This window comes from Cydia strobilella, chromosome 4, assembly GCF_947568885.1.
Source record: "Cydia strobilella chromosome 4, ilCydStro3.1, whole genome shotgun sequence".
Taxonomy (NCBI): Eukaryota; Metazoa; Arthropoda; class Insecta; order Lepidoptera; family Tortricidae; genus Cydia; species Cydia strobilella.
The window spans coordinates 2,837,933-2,855,223 of record NC_086044.1 but is presented as its reverse complement, the minus strand read 5'-3'; the positions used below and the strand labels follow the sequence as shown (position 1 = coordinate 2,855,223).

Genomic DNA, 17,291 nt, shown 5'->3' with positions numbered 1-17,291 from the left:
GAAATTTTATCATTAACATTAACTGTATCGACTAGTAGAATAAAATAGTGTTTATTTTTTGGAATTTTTTGTCTGTTCGATTCCCAGGCAAGACAAGCGAATTTAAAAAATCTTTATATGCAGTTTAGTGTCTTTTTAAATATAAAAGAATGTTTCCTTTAAGTAAACTGAGCTAACTTAAGTTTTAAGGCACTTTCCCTCCAGGGCCAATTTTTTTTTTCCACACTGTATAATACGTTCAAGGAATTTAATGTCAGTACCGTTCGAACCTTGTCACAGTGACAGGTCCCTGGCTACTTTTCATATTGATTATCAATTTGTCACTGTGACAAGATACGAAATGGTACGGAGATTTAATCTGTATCAACAGCAGGCAAAAAATAACGAAATTATGAAGGTGATTATTTCATAACATTACCTATATGGGGCGTTTTCTGGAACCTTATTGTCGATGGCGCTTACGCCGCACAGCGTCGCGCGGCATTGTATTTATATCGGAGCATCGTTTATAATGGCGTAAGCGCCATCGACAATAAGGTCCCTTTTTATAGAAAATACCACATTTATGAGTGAGTGAGTATAATTAATGAGTGTGACCTTGGCGACTCCTTTTGTTTTCTAAAGAAAGGACGCTTAAAGTATGAATTTTCTCAAATGATTTTCACGCCTAAGACATCTGTTAAACAAAAGCCATTGTTTCTTTTGTGGGAGCGGTCAGCTTCCGTTTTGAGCGCGTGTCAAAGCAACAATGTCATTTAAAAAGCTGCTACCAGTACGATAGTACTGGTTTTAAGGTTCAAATCTATGTAATAATATGAGCGCTCGCCTTCATTGAGGTCATAGAGTAACTTATACTAGAGCGGTACTGTCATAGTAAATTTTGTAACCCCTGTAAATTCACTGCCATCTGTCGACACACTTTAAAACTAAAAATGAAGATTTATAAAAATACGATAGAATGTATTTAAATATAGATAAATGATTTTTTTATTTGCATTAATTATTTTTATGATTTTGACCCATGTTCTTTCACTGATATGCGTTAAAATTGTTAAATAACAAACGAAACCGTCAACGCCATCTATACGACTGTAGGCCAAAACTAGTAGCGCCCTCTGAACGAGAATCAAATTTTCTTGATTTTCGAAGCACGTTTTTTCCTTAGACTGTATCCATCTATTACGGAGTTATATCTATTTTTGATTGAGGTGGTCGATCGTCCTACATTACCAAAATATGTTAGATGTACTTGAACCTTAAAACCACCACGATAAAGTTGCTTTTTAAAGGACATTGTTGCTTTGACGTGTGGCTTATACGGGAGCTAACCGCTCGCACAAAAGAAACAATGGCTTTTCTTTAACAGGTCTCAGGGGTAAAAATCATTTGAGAAAATTCATACTATACCACGGGGAATTTGGTACATTCACCCGCCTATTCTTATCTCTATTGCACGCGCATAATCATATAGCTGTACCGCTGGCACAGTCATTGACTGCTGGCATGGGAGGGACGGCAATATAATTACGCGCGTGCGATAGAGATAGGAACAAGCCGGTCAATGTACAAAATACCTCGTGGTAAGCATCCTTTTTTTTACATATGACTCAGGCAGTCACATTTTCATGAAATATGTCGTCAAATTGATTAGAACTAATTAATTAATTATAAACTAGTTACTACTTTATTATTTCTACATCTGTCCTTGATTAATTATAAGAAATTTTTATATCAGAATTATATTTAGTTTGAAAATGTTATTCATAATTTAGTTAAGTAATGATATTTAATAGGGATCCTCTTTTTAACTGATATTAAACTTGTCTTTGACGTGATAAGTATCTGTGATAATTTAATATTTGTACTAATACAAACAATTTACAGTTTTTATACAGAAAATTAATCAACATATCTATTTTTTGTGAAAATGTTTCCTTGCTAGCCTATTTTGGCTATACGTTTTCACGTGTCGGACATAAAAATTAAAGTGTCTTACATAGACGACATAACGCACATAAAGTACGGTTTTACGTTTTAAGTGGCTATACCATAGTTCTTAATACCTGCTGCAACAGACGGGCGTACCGGACCGCGACCTTGGTCCGGTCCGACGCCTGTTCGATCGCGTGTAAGGTGGTCCGCCGCACGTCCGACAAGGACGCATCTATTAGTGAAAGCGAGAAACAGATATTTTGACCGGACCAAGGTAGCGGTTCTGTACGCCCGTCTCTTGCGACAGATTAGAGTGAGACACATAACTAGATGGAAAAAACTGGATACGATGTATTTGATTAAACTTCGAAAATGGATTAATAGTAATGTGTTGAAATTACGGGTAATTATCGAAATTACCCGACCTCTTGTAGTATTCGGATTTATCCGAATACACTTTACCTATAATATTATTCTTTTTTTACTGCCTTATCCAATTTTAGATCCTCAAAATTATTCCATTTTTTTTTTTCACAAAAGACTTTTTATATTATTTCCATGAAATTATCGCAATCACGCGACATTTTGTAGTATTCGGATTTATCCGAATACACTTTACCTAATAATATATTTTTTTTACTGACTTATCTTTCGACCCTTAAAATTATTCAATTTTTTTTCACAGTGGACAATATTTAATGTTTTCCATGAAATGGGATCAAAAGAAATATAATCAACGATTTAGTGTATTTTAAGAATAAAGAGGTCCCTGAAGTCTTCGAATTGATGTTGTAAGTGTTTTAAAGCAATAATTGTTTTAAATAAATGTCTATATAAAAACATGTTTTTATTTGTTACATCGGTAATCCTGTATTCAAAACGAGATCCAATATTATAAGGTGTTATGCTTCATATCACATATACTAAAATTACAATGCGATTGGCCATTTGATTATCCAGTCCTCATGTTTTTGTGAAAATTTTGTATTAAAATGACAAATCGGTCCGATAAATCGCGGCAATTGAATTGCTTTATCATGGCTCTATAGATAAAGTTTGTCAAAGGACTGTCTCATTTCAAACATAGACAGAGAGAATCATACTATTTTTGTCTTATATACACTAGTACTAGCGCCCAAAAGAAAGGGATGAGTATAATTTTCCTGGTTGTTACTGACTGACAAATTAGTTTGACCAACTATGTATAATAGTCTTGTTATTTTTTTAATGGCATCGTCATGTTAAGCTTCATCCAGACTATGCGGGTGAATCTCTGACTTATAAATTCACACTCGCAAAACTTTACAGCGATTTCGGCGTCTAATTCGCGCCAGAGGACCTGCCGCGAAAATCGAAAATTCGTTGCCTGCCTCTCTATCTCGCGAATATGAAAGAATAATAGCAAGATGTACGAATATTGTATTTTTTTCTGTTTTGTTATAAAAACACTAACCTAGGCGCCATAGAAAATTAATACAGTTTATCTACACACACAGATAAGCCAAAATAGTGACTAATGTGAAGTAATGCAAATTCGCATTGCGCCATGGATGGTAGAATCCTATAGATGTGCTATACGCGTGCGTCCGTGAGGGACAGAACATACGCAATGCGGCAATATGATTGGTTGTTGCCCACCATAAACCATACTAAATTTACGGTGGGGAACAAAAAAACTGAAACTGTGGAACAAACAATAATAGCGCTTTCTCTGCTACTCCTACTGAAAGAGGCATAAAACTATCCCGTTCGGTCATTTTCCCCACCTCTCATGCCTGCTCCACTTATATACAAGTGTTCTTGTTGCTGCAGCAGAAAGTAGAGTTTGATAGGGGTTTGATGAAAACAAGAGGACCACAATATAACAGAATATATTCAGACAGAAAACTGGTAGAGGCTGGCGCGCTCGCACGGGCCGCGCCGCGCCGTGCTGCCGCAACACGACCAGTGCCGCGCGCCCGGGTGCCCCGCGTGTCCGTGCCCGCAACCTGAAACCACGTTACATTTTCATATCACTACGAAAATCGAAATTTTTTAATTAGACCAAGCTAAGTTCGCAGCGATTTTGATAGCCCAGACAAGTGTTATTTTAAATGTCAAACCTATAGCCCGCTCTAGACTACGCGGCTTCGCGCACGAGTGTGGAGGGCGCTTATGAAATTATGACGTCGCACCAACGTCGCACAGTCTGGGTTATCAAAATCACTGCCAACTTAGCTTGATCTATCTGCCTTTCTATCGATCGAATATGCAAGAGTAATAGAGAGGCAGATAACGAAATTTAGATTTTTCGCGGTAGGCCCTCTGTTCTGTAGACAAAGGTGCATTCCGATATTATACCTGTAACAGACGACCGGACCGCGACCTTGAAGCAGTCAAAATATCTCTTTCTCGCTCTAACTTATAGCTGAGTCCTTAACGCACGTACGTACGTACGTACGTACTTAATTAAGAAAACGAAATTTCTATGATTAAGTACGAAATAAGTTTACATATTCAGGAAAACGGGTAGAGTTGGTTCTTGATATATATGGTACGACTGTAATACCTATGGAATGTAGAGGTAGTAATACCGAGGGAATTTGAATCTATGAATACTGTCACCGGAATACAGCGTTGGTGGACACTTTTCATACATAGAGATTTGGCTCCTTTATACAGTCTCCATGCAGCGAATCAAGCCAGCCGTCATTTTCTAGTTCTACAACTGTTTTTTTTTCTACCATAAACTAAAAATTGTTGTCAGGTTGTCAGCAAAACTTTACTGATGAATAAGTCTGGCAACACTGGTAGAAATTTCCGCGGAAAAGTCCCGACAGTTAAAGGCCAGTCCCGACGGAATCGGTCGATTTGATCAGAAAAGAAATTGGCGTCAATCTCCAATTTATTCACCACTAGGTTTATGTTTATGGTGATAATTGAGCGTTCTAAATTTAAAAAATGCCTACAAACGCGAATAACTAGCATCACAAATTGGTATTCGTGCGCACATCCATTTTATCGGTAATATCGGTCATAATCGGCGGCGGCTGAAATCGGCGAACCAAATTTGCGTCCAAATCACTGATTTGATCAGACAATTTAATCAAATTGGCGAAAAATAATTCCCGTCGGGACTTGCCTTAGGCTGGCCATAGACGCACGGAATTTTCATTCGGTTTCCGTACGAAATGACAGGTGCAAACCAGACAGCACTATGAATGTGTATAGCGACGTCCCGTTCACACCTGTCATTCCGTACGGAAACCAAATGAAAATTCCGTGCGTCTGGCTTCCGGCTAGCCCGAAAGCTGACTGCAAACGCGACGGAATTCCAGATGGAATGTCTATTGTGACGGAAACCTGTCAAACTGAACTGCCAGTCCAGACAGGCTTATTTCAAATTAACGGACCACTACCACGACCTCCGCTCGGATTTTCTTTTCAATAAATTTCTTTGTTTGAAAGCGTTTGGAGACTTTAATTCAAACTCTCCTACCCCAACCGTTTCAATATTTGCAAGAAAAATAATGTACTCATATCAAGCAGAACTGCCAATTTTCAACACCAAATAACGTCACAATATGCGGCAGAAGTTTTGCCAACATTGCAAGTGCAGCTAACGCATTGAAACGGACTGCCTTGATAAGGTGGTATGATACAGAGCAGGAATCTTTAAACTTTTTGCCTCGAGGGCCCGGGCAGGTCTTTCGGCTCTCCGGCTTTATTTCCACGGGCAGGGGTCTTTATTATACCTCTGTAGCCAGGCATGTGTCCGGGGCAGGCGCAGTGCGCGTCGCGGCGGCCGCCGGACGAGCAGAAGGAGCAGCAGTGGAACTGCCCCGAATGTGGCTGGCATGCGCGCGCGGCGCATTGGAACGGGCTGCCCTGGGAACATTAGCAAAAAATGGATCACAAAATTCGCGTTTACCGATATTTCAAAAGCATTTTACTAGGAAGATTTGTTTGTAGAAGGGTTTTGTAAGCCAACGGTACGGGATTATGAATAAAATAATAAGATCACGAAACAAATAACACATCCATGATGAATGATCCATTTATAAAGAGCTGAGTGACATTTACATACCAGCCCGTTGCTTTAGTTAGAGTGAGACCGAGAGAGTCAAATCGCTTTATTGAAATACTTGAAAGCCACTTTCCTATAGTTGAGCTTTGAACGAACGATACCTTGGTATAGAGTTATGAATGATTCACGGTTAGTTTCACTAGACTTATATTGACCGGGATATAGACCGTGATTACCTTTTGTATTATTTGTGAACTCCCGATATTTCGACGCAGTTACATGCATCATGTTCACGGGTGACTGAAGATAGCGGGTGGGTGTCAAAGTTGTGTAGACAGCGCTCTGTCTACCCTCATTCTTGCGCGTCGGCTGCGTTCACTTCATGATGCATGTAACTGCGTCGAAATATCGGGAGCTCACAAATAATACAAAAGGTAATCACGGTCTATATCCCGGTCAATATACGTCTAGTGATACCTTGGTAGCCCTTGGAGTGCGAAACATTCGATTAAGTCATTCCAACAAATCAAATACTTATGAATCAATGCCACCTGAAGGGACAGCTTGTTGTTGACAATGTTGACCGTAACTGAGAACAGGTATGCGCTAGGGTAGTAGGGCGTGCCAATCAATAAGCACTTTCCTTCTTCGCGTTCGGACGACTTGAACGATATCGAAAAATCTTATCTGCTTCTCTTTCGCTCGAACATGCGAGTTTTCGATGTTGGCAGGGCTCAGGGCCGATATTTACCTTAACAGGCTTGTTGTTGACTGTGACAGCTAGGAGATAGGCGCCGGGGCTGGGCGGGGTGACAGTGAGGGAGTAAAGACCGTCGCCCCTGTCAGAGATTCGCGCGCTTTGTGGCCGTGCGCTTGAGTCGCTGCGCCGGAAGTAGCCTGCTACCTGCACAAATGGCACTGGATTAATAGAGTTCGTCTAAAGGGCTTACAGATCCACACGGTTGGCCGGGCGTTTCGACCCGGACGTTAGTATAGCCACACAATTACATTTTTTCTATTTTCAACCTTAATTGTGTAAGTGTCTTGGCTTGGCTTCCTTACCTGTTCCCCTCCACACCAGATGCGTTCTCCGCTGTTATCCCGTAGCTCTAGCACAGCCTCGTGAGGACAATCTACTCGGAGATCTTGGAAACCTGATGGCAAAAGGTAAAAAAAAAACATATTTTAAATCCCGGCACATCAGAAATATAAAAAAAATTCTACCTGCTCTTCGATAAAGAATTTGTTCATAGATTTAAACTAACACGGGTAAATCGCGTTAAAATTTACGTTTATTAATAATCAAGATCAAGTGCGGGTAGTCCGCAAAACCCGGACAGCAAGATGTTGATACAATTCCTCGCCAGTCTGCCTGTGACCACGAACGTAACGTCAAGTTCGAAACGTCAGGCCATAAATAACCGTAAGTTTTTACGCGATTTAAGTCCCATGTTAGTTTATGAGTGAAGATCGTGTTAGTTTAGAAGAATTAGTAATTGCTCTGGAATAAAAGGTAACTGGGCTTCTTCGAGATACAAGCGAAAAAGTTGTATGGTGACGATACCTTCAGTGTTGACAACGCAACGGTCAGGATCAGCGGCTTGCGTCAGCAGCCGGCCGACAAGCGTGGCGTCGTGCGTGGCGGGCGCGGTCGGTGCCAGCCGTAGCTCCAGCCGCGGTGGCACCGGCGGGAGCTCCGTCAGCCGCTCTAGCCGCCGCAGCACCGAGCCGTGCAGAGAGAGCAGCTCGTGGGAACGCCCGGATGACATTAGCTAGGAAGGATAAACTACTTTTAAATTCTGTGTACTTGGTTCAAAATTATTTTCATTGTCTTATTTTTTGTCCCCCAAAAATGTGACGAAGTGGTGTCGCGACAGTCGATCCGATCGAGTCAAGTCGGATCGGTTCGACAGTGTCGCGAAGTTTAAATAAGATATTGTCTATGGTTTAACATTTCGATGAGACAAAAGTTTTCATATTTGGGTAATAACCGGCCATTCTCTCATTAGAAGAAGAAGAAGATAGATCTAATAATGTGATCTGATATAATGTGTGCTATCAAGTGTTATTATCAAGAAGCCAAGAAAGGCGACGCGCAGAGTCGGTGACCACATGGGCTGGTTTACCTGAAAGCTAAGTGTTTACTGCTTTGTACCTATTGTCTTATACTATTGTACAATTATCTTGATTTATAATTTAATAGCCATTTTACTGGTTGCCACGCGGTAATCCGTGGATCCAGTAAGTTTGTACCTATGAGTTCACGATGAAGGTCGAGGAAGTTCTTTGGAGCCCATCTTAGGTGAGGCGGACTAAGTAATTTATAGATTATGTAGGAGAGAGGTGGCTTCGGCTGCTGGCGTCTCCTTTATCCTGTGCAGGAGTGCAGAGATGACTACGGTCGCTTAGTATTCCTTTATCAGCACGTATTATGCATGTACTGAGTACACCCTTTGCGAAGGGCGGCTACATTGGTAGCCGATATAACCTACATCCGGCCGGGTAAGATGGTTCTCATATATGTTATAGTAACTAATAGATATCATTTGACACTTATTTATGATTGATGGAAGATGCCATCATCCTTAGAAACATATAGACATAAAAGATAGAGGTTTAAACTCTCATACTTAGTGGTAGACACTTAGTGATGCGTCATTTCATATAAACCCTTTTAACCACAGATGGTGCATAAGGCAGATGAGCGAAGCAGATTATCAAGACTACAACTGGACTGTGAGGTAGGACTAACCACTCCTCAAGCCTCACATACAATACCATTTATTCCTATTGTCGCGGCGTTCTGGACTATTATGGTAGTCTTGTATATTTGCTTGTCTATAGTGTTCATTATGAGAGCGTCGCGACAAAATGGTGAAGTGTGCTGAGATTTAGGATTGATTGGATCCTTGGACCTTTCCAGTACCATTTGTGGTTTATAAACTTTATGAGAGATGACGGACAGATTTTCTAACTACTTTACAGTTGTGCGTCGCAAAGTTGCTTGAGTTTCAAGTCTGTTAATACTAATAAACAAGTGTAGATACTTGTAGTATAGTGTAGCATTGAGTTAATTCATTATTGATACTCATTGACTATGTAATTTAATCTCATTTGGCTGGAAGTGCTAAAAGTCAATACCTAGTAAATTTGTAAAGTCTAATATTTGAATGCTTGTTTCAATATAATTTGTTTGAAATATTAGTTTAGGGATGAGGCATTAATCGCTGCATCTTTCAGTCTGCGGCCGAGGCTGTTTGGTGTTGTTATCATTGCTTCATGGGTTAGATAGTTCACGAGTAGCTTCGGGGAGGCTATTACAAGTAGTGGTATTCAAAAGTTAAATGAATTTTTGTTGTTAAGTCAATTGCTTGATCTAAATTAATAAGTAATGAAACTTAAGTACTAAATGATCAGTTTCTAAATTGCCTTAAAGTTCACTTGCTATGGCACTTATTACTGAGTGACTGACAAAAAAGCTATGTTATGAACCCCGACAGACACTGATAGTGAAGAAATTGTCTAGAGCGACATAAGATTCACAAATTAACTAATGAGGTATGACTCAAAACGGATTGAAATTTTACATACCTACAGATGTACCCTATTAAATTCTGTTGAAAATAATATGATAGTCAAAATACTTCTTGATAAATTAGAAAGTAGATATTCACATCATGCTATGCTATGCATACCTACATGTACTGATTGTTAGTGTCAAATAAATCAATTGATTTTATTTCTCTTGTCCCAGGTGTACCTAACTTTCTAAGGAGAGTCAAACTTGACTTATTACAGTGGACAGAGATAAATCAAAGTATCAGAGAAGCACAAAAGATATAATTTCAATAATATATGATATAGTAATGTCAAGTCATTAAGGTACATGATTGTAGTCATTGGACAGTAATATTTCAAATGAAAATATTACTTGAGAAGCGAGCCTAGATTTGATCCTTTTTATTGCGCTTTAGTATTGTTGTAAGCCGTGGACGGCACAAATGTGTCCATACATAAGGATGGTTACCTACTAACTAACTAGTTGAGCTAACTACTTTATTACCGAAGTAGACAAAACATTTTAGTACTTGTTGAAATTACATTACATGCCGACAGTAAGTAAGTCAAGATTATTCTGTTCTATGTGTCACAACACGTTTGAGTATCTCATCTTCTTTCCTGATTCCTGAGTTCAAAGTAGTCCTTTGATTTCAGCTTGACTGTAGGCGGGTAGACTATATAGTACATAACTTACCTTACCTTGATAGACCTGCAAAACTATAAATTCAGTTAATTTATTTACTAGAGTTGAGCATCAGGAGTTTCAAGAAACACTCAAGTGTTAAACATATGTATTTTGCTAACCGTACATGGTCCATGGTACATAGTACCTACAGTATTAAGTAAAGAAATAAATATTTTTGATTGTACACATAAAGTCAATGGAAAAGTACATTAAATGAAACACCTACCTACAAGTAATCAAAGGTATACAGATTTACCTCAGTGTGTAATAGATTAAAGTAGCGCCTAGCTTATTCAGCTGGTTCTAAAATATCTACATGTAGCAAGGATATTCAACCTTTATAATTTTCCTTGTGGGCCCCTAGAGTTGGTATATGTTGGTCAGAGTATAATAACTAGAATGTAATATAAAGTTGCTAAGGGGAATTGTACCTTAAGAAAGTAAGTAAGGTGACCCAGGGAATAACACTCTTGAATTTCCCTATGTACTTTTCTTTGGACAGCTAAGTCTTACTTTGCTGTGATTGTGGAGAATAATAAGAAGCATTTAAAAATTGTTACTTACTGCATTTTAAATTCTCACAATATTTATAGAAAGGGGTAAGACCATATTCTAATGTGACAATGCAATATGCTACACTGAGTAGCTAAATACAAAAAATAACAAAGCTATCAGTTGGTTAGCGTGCTTGTCGATACAGTGTCTTAATAAATTTTCACTTGTGAAGTTGAGTAAAGCCTGAATTCGACTTGGGTTATGTTGAAATAGAATGTTGACCCATATTCTTACACTTTGTTTTAAAGTATTGAGTAAAAAATGCATTATTGGACAAATTATCCATTTATATACAGTTTCAAATTTCTAGAGTCGTTGCTTACACTTAATGCTTGCAGGAAATTTTGTAAAGCATTGTGTATTCTTATCTAATAGTAATTAACAAATAATACCTACAATTATTATCAGAAGGTGTGCATACCTTAACCATAACTAGAATGCTATTTAAAGAATAAAGGGCTGACGGATGTTTATATACGGAATGACAATTTTATTTGACACCGGTCTGGTGTTCCAGTATATTTCTTTGATTCAGCATGATGTAAAGAATGAAAGGTGATATTCGAAGGTACAAATGAAACAAAAACATAGTCATGAAAATATAGTTTAACATTCAATTACAGTAATGTTGTGAAAAGAAATTGTTCTGTTAACATTTTGTTTTGAGTGTCTATAGCAGAATATACAATTAAATTTGGAAGAACAATTTTGTTGATAAAGTGATTATTTAAACTTTAAATAGTCACTTTAAATTTTAAAGTTTTGACGTTTGTCCAAGGTACAAAAGGTATCACGTACTACGTTTGCACACGGATAGTAGCCTATTCGAAAAGGTGGGGCTTGTATCGCGTATTGTTTAAATAACAGATCAATCATTTGAGTGCGTTTAGATCTGAGGTCGATTTGAGAGGGGTTTCTGTTGTTCCCTAAGTAACACAGCTAATTGCACGTATGATTCATCCACTGGTTTTATATGCAGTTAAGGAAATTTAGCACAAAGGTCACTGCTAGAACATCATACACACATGTCCCATAAGTACGTAACGTACACCTTTAGTATATCATTCTTAGTTTTAAAGGGCTAAGAAAGATTGGAATCAACCGAGCCGCCGGAGGTCAATGACATCTTGACATGGACATAGACTGACAATCTTGACATTTGTCAAATTCACTTCGCGCTATTTTCTCCCGCGAATATGTCAACTTGAGGTTCGTTTGAGTAACCGTTTTTGACGCTTGAATAAAAATTGCGATTGTTGATAAAATGAAACTCTCGTTTATTTGTGGATACTACGGGGAATAATTGTTTTGTTATCGTCGTCGGCCGTTAGGGCTTTGCTTGAAAATTAAAGGTATTATTTTCTAGTCCGGTCAAAATAGTTGTTGTATAAAGGAAAGTATTATACACAAATTGTAATAAGTCCGGTGTATAGTTGAAAATTTAAATTCTAATAATTTATTACTTGTTATTAATTTGCTGTTGGCAAAGGACCTGAACATGAGCGATTCGAATTTTGTTTTTATTAGTTTTTAGAAGTCTCGCCCCGCGCCCGTGATATGAAATGTTACAAAAGGACTTAAATTCGAATAATGTATGGATGTATGTTTTCCTAATTCCTACGATTAATTGAACAATTGGAAATTTTAGTCTCTTGAGTCGTTAGACATATGCAAGAAATTATTCGGGACACCGAATATTATGCCTTCGTATAGCGCTCAAAGGAGCATGGGCGTATAAGCTCAATAAGCTCATAAACATGAAAGATATGAAAATAATTCCTAATCTTACAGGTCACTAAACGCAAATGTTTGTGACAAACCTTAAAATTTGTAATTGGTCAAGTTAAGTTTGATTGTGTAGAGTATGTAAGAATACTTCCGTGGGAAGAATGAGAATTAGTAATAAATTTCGTAAAATAACCAACAAGTTTAGCATTATACATGAACTTATAATGTAATGAATTTAAATTGTAACTAGTTGCTTGTTACAGTTGGTTGTTTGAAAGTGATATATTAGTATCATATTAATAACAGAAGATTAGTTCTTCACTATGTTTTCTTTATGATATAGAGAGCATATATATATATATATATACCTAATAAATTTAAATTTTACCTTATAGGTATAAATAAATACATGCCTACTTAGTAATTCTTGAGTCAGAAGTAAGGAAGTTGAAAGTGAAATGACTATAGTGTACCTAACCGTAATAACTAGGTAATTATTCATTCTTGCATAGCTCAAACTGTGAGCTGATGACAAATTAGTATAATTGTGATAAATTAGTTCATGCACAGCGTACTTTGCTATAAGTAAAGGCGAGTCAGCAGAGGTAGAAACATTCAGTGTGTTTCTATTATTTGAGATCATTATCATCATCATCATCATACAACTAACTAAAAATTTATACTGATATGAAATTTGTTTAATAGAAAGTTAGCCTAAAACCTAGAAGTTAGATGTTTTGCTGAGCATGTAAAGAGACACATTTGGAAGTAGAAAATTTAAATTAAATAAGAATGGAAAATGTTCCTTCTGCCTAAATATTCGGATTGATTACTTTGGTAAAGTTAGCTCCCGGCTACCTGTGGCAAAGAGATCATGTTCATCCGTTTTATTAGTTACTTGGATAATAAGAATAAATTGATAAATTTAAGTAACTATTGAGTAAAAATGTGAATTTAAAAGAGTCTTTGGAGAATTAATGAGAAATTTGACTTAGAGATGAAATGAAATGAAAAGAAAAATCATTATCTGGTTGAAACTTACTTACTAGCCAGTGATATTTAGTAATCAATCGCAATAGAATCAATGGCAACAACTTAAATGATGTTAAATATACTATACTGTTTAGACTCACTTGTTTTAGTCACTCGTGCGACATGTTTCGGAGAGCATACGTTTCCTTTCTCAAGCACTAACAGTGCAAGCAGCGTTCACGACGGCTGTGTATCGCGTACCTACCGTAAAATTTATTTGATGTTTATATGTCTCACGACAGATTAAATTCGATTAAGTGATGTTATTCAGAACGAATGTAGTCGAAGAATTAAGCTATAGTATATTCAGATTCAGAACGAATGTAGTCGAAGAAATAAGCTATAGTATATACAGATTCAGAATGAATGAAGTCGAAGAATTAAGCTATAGTATATTCAGATTCAGAACGAATGTAGTCGAAGAAATAAGCTATAGTATATTCAGATTCAGAATGAATGAAGTCGAAGAATTAAGCTATAGTATATTCAGATTCAGAACGAATGTATTCGAAGAACAAAGCTATAGTATATTGTGGTTTTAAAGTTCCAGAAGGGAAAGATGTCCTCTTGAAGATTACTAGCGATTCATAGAAAAATATGTTGAATTATTGAGCCTTTGTAAGACAGAGGGAATATATTTCTCCCATGATTGAGAACTTTGTTTCAAAGTGATAGAGTTCAATTTTGCATAATTTCTGACATCCTTATGCCTTATGAAGGATCAATATGATGATGAAAGAAACGGAAGATGTGATTCTTATTAGTTATGTTACGGTCTTAGATACCTATAGTATTTCTATTAGAATGGGTTCCGTAACAAGAGCGGTGCGAGCCGCGAAATTGAGGAAATAGCAATTCACCTAGTATTAAGTGCAATAACTTGTTGACCAATTCATATTTATTGCTTATAAACTTTCTTGAATTGCCGTTTACATCCTATGTATTTACATCTCAGATGCACGTGAGGTTTCTCGTCATATAGTTTGAAAAGGAGATACCTATGTTATAATAGCTACGTTGACATACGGAAGCGTTTCACATCGATTGATTGAAACGAATCAAGAGTTCACATTTTGGCCGTTTGGGTTATAAACGCCGCGCTTTGATGATATATTTGTTATGTAACAATATAATGTGTTACAACAAGAACTTTAGCAAAATAGAGTTTGCAAAGTAGATGAATATTATTGAATATATAATATATATGTCATTAAAGTTCTTAACTTCAGACACGTTGGTTAACACGTTGGTTAACAGTAATGGATTACAATGATATAGTTTGCCTTTATGTGTAGAGAACGATAATATATTCAGTAAACAAATTAAGAGAATTTGTGCAGACATTATATGACGTAATTGAAATTGAGTATGAAATTTGCATACAACTTCGGGAGTAACGATTATAAAAATGAATTAATATTGGAGATCGTTACAAGTAAATTAAAGTTTGATGTACCTATCAAGGAAACTCTCGTAACCAAATTAGATTTTGAAATAGTAATTTAATTGAATTATTATATATATGCTTACAGGCAAATGATGTTGCCACAGAATAACATAACGGGTTTTTTAGTCTCGTGGGTAAGAGTAAGCGATGTTTATACTATGTGAAACAGTTATTTTAGACTACATGTTAAAACTACATTGGAATCGCTATATTAAGCACTGAATTAATGGCACATTTAAGAACAACAGTAATTACGTAGGTAATCGACAATTAAGATGTATGGTTCTGAGCCATTTTAAGTTTCGCTTTGGCTATTAATCTAACTTATTTGTGCTTTTACTTGAGTATGAGGACCCACGCCCTTCTCGCGCTGGAGAGGAGGCCTGTGCCCAGCAGTGGGACATTATGTGGGCTAAATATTTTAGTAATACGTAGTTGTTATTATACAAGTAATTAAAACGAAGTCTTGAGTTACTTTCGATCAAAAGCGATCTGTGCCAGAATTTAAATGAGTTTGTCATGTACATGTGTATGTACTTATATGAAGTGCCTAAGGGCAGTATTTACGTCTAATATAAAATATACTCTTGGAGATAAAACTCATAAATATGATACTTACATCTAGGTGTTCAAATAACACTTTATGAGTAGTCTTGTTAGTATACAGACTATCAGATATTTTCGTTATTAATGTTAAACGATTACGACTTGAAAGTGCACTTACTTGCTTTTCTTCCTTTTATTGGGGAGGGCTGCCAAGCAGGATAAGTCCATATAGTAACGAATGAGGTTGACAGACCAAGACAGACAGCAGGAAAGACAGAAGACAGATTCCTGCAGCTACTGCTAGATTTAGCAGCAGCTACTTTGTTGTGACATCGTGTAAGGCCCGCGGTGGCATCGATGTTTTTATTCACGCATGAGGCGGTGAATGTAAAATCTGTACCTATCGTGTAAGGCCCGCTGTGGCATCGATGGTTTTATTCACGCATGAGGCGGTTAATGCAATTTCTGTATCGTGTAAGGCCCGCTGTGGCATCGATGTTTGTATTAATGGGTGTAAGACCCGCAAGTAAGACCCACAGTGACAGTGTGGGTTCGTATCAGAGTATAAAGCCAAGGGTGGATTTAGAATATAGTCTAGATTCATAATATTAACAAGTGAGATAATAGTGACGTTCTAACAGGGTTAGAAGTACAATACAGAGTTATTATTTGGATAAATAGAGATGAATACGACTTTATGTGCATAATAAATTAATAACATATAATTATTCAATTTCAAGACTAAGAAAAGGAAACTGAGTTTGCTTAAGTTGTTAGCAACATTAAACTTAGAGGATGATATGGTGGTTATCCTGGTAATGATGAGTGTTTATAATAATCATACATATTAGAAGAGGTCGCGATTTAATTCCTTGAGCGAATATCTGAGAGATTTAAATTGACAGACGAAACGACTATTAGTTAGTTAATGAAGGACTGACTTTAAACAGAGTTGTTCGTAGTACAATGTCAGATAGTTCAGATACCAAAGTTGGGTATTTGTTCTAGGAAAGTATTAATTGAATTAGAGTACCCACATTTTTAAGTATTTTTACGGAATATGTAAGTAAGTAAATAAGCATACTTAATAAAGCTGACTGAGACTTATTATCCCAACTTTACTACACTTAGAGGAAGCTACAAGTAAATGGAAACTTGATGACGATAAAGTTAAGGTCAGTTAAAGAGGAAAGATCCTAGACCTTAAGACAATGGATAGAGAGAAAGAACGTAATCAAAATTGAATATCTATCTATAAATCGTCATTTTTCCTGTCTAGTCGGCAGTGTCGCGACAGTCGATCCGATCGAGTCAAGTCGGATCGGTTCGACAGTGTCGCGAAGGTTTAAATAAGATATTGTCTATGGTTTAACATTTCGATGAGACAAAAGTTTTCATATTTGGGTAATAACCGGCCATTCTCTCATTAGAAGAAGAAGAAGATAGATCTAATAATGTGATCTGATATAATGTGTGCTATCAAGTGTTATTATCAAGAAGCCAAGAAAGGCGACGCGCAGAGTCGGTGACCACATGGGCTGGTTTACCTGAAAGCTAAGTGTTTACTGCTTTGTACCTATTGTCTTATACTATTGTACAATTATCTTGATTTATAATTTAATAGCCATTTTACTGGTTGCCACGCGGTAATCCGTGGATCCAGTAAGTTTGTACCTATGAGTTCACGATGAAGGTCGAGGAAGTTCTTTGGAGCCCATCTTAGGTGAGGCGGACTAAGTAATTTATAGATTATGTAGGAGAGAGGTGGCTTCGGCTGCTGGCGTCTCCTTTATCCTGTG

General features: G+C 37.1%; 1 protein-coding gene across 2 annotated transcripts in view; it reads right to left on the bottom strand.

The window, feature by feature from the left end:
• Window positions 1-3,777: 3,777 nt before the first annotated feature.
• LOC134740455 (E3 ubiquitin-protein ligase TRIM45) overlaps window positions 3,778-17,291 on the bottom strand; it is a 32,722-nt gene continuing 19,208 nt past the window's right edge. For both annotated transcript variants that reach the window (XM_063672897.1, XM_063672896.1), the window contains 5 exons: window positions 7,503-7,710; window positions 7,001-7,092; window positions 6,690-6,842; window positions 5,667-5,799; window positions 3,778-3,920 (listed from right to left, as the gene is read on the bottom strand). In XM_063672897.1, the coding sequence (XP_063528967.1) occupies window positions 3,808-3,920; window positions 5,667-5,799; window positions 6,690-6,842; window positions 7,001-7,092; window positions 7,503-7,710 (699 nt within the window). In that variant the 3' untranslated portion in view covers window positions 3,778-3,807. The remainder of the gene's footprint in view (window positions 3,921-5,666; window positions 5,800-6,689; window positions 6,843-7,000; window positions 7,093-7,502; window positions 7,711-17,291) is intronic.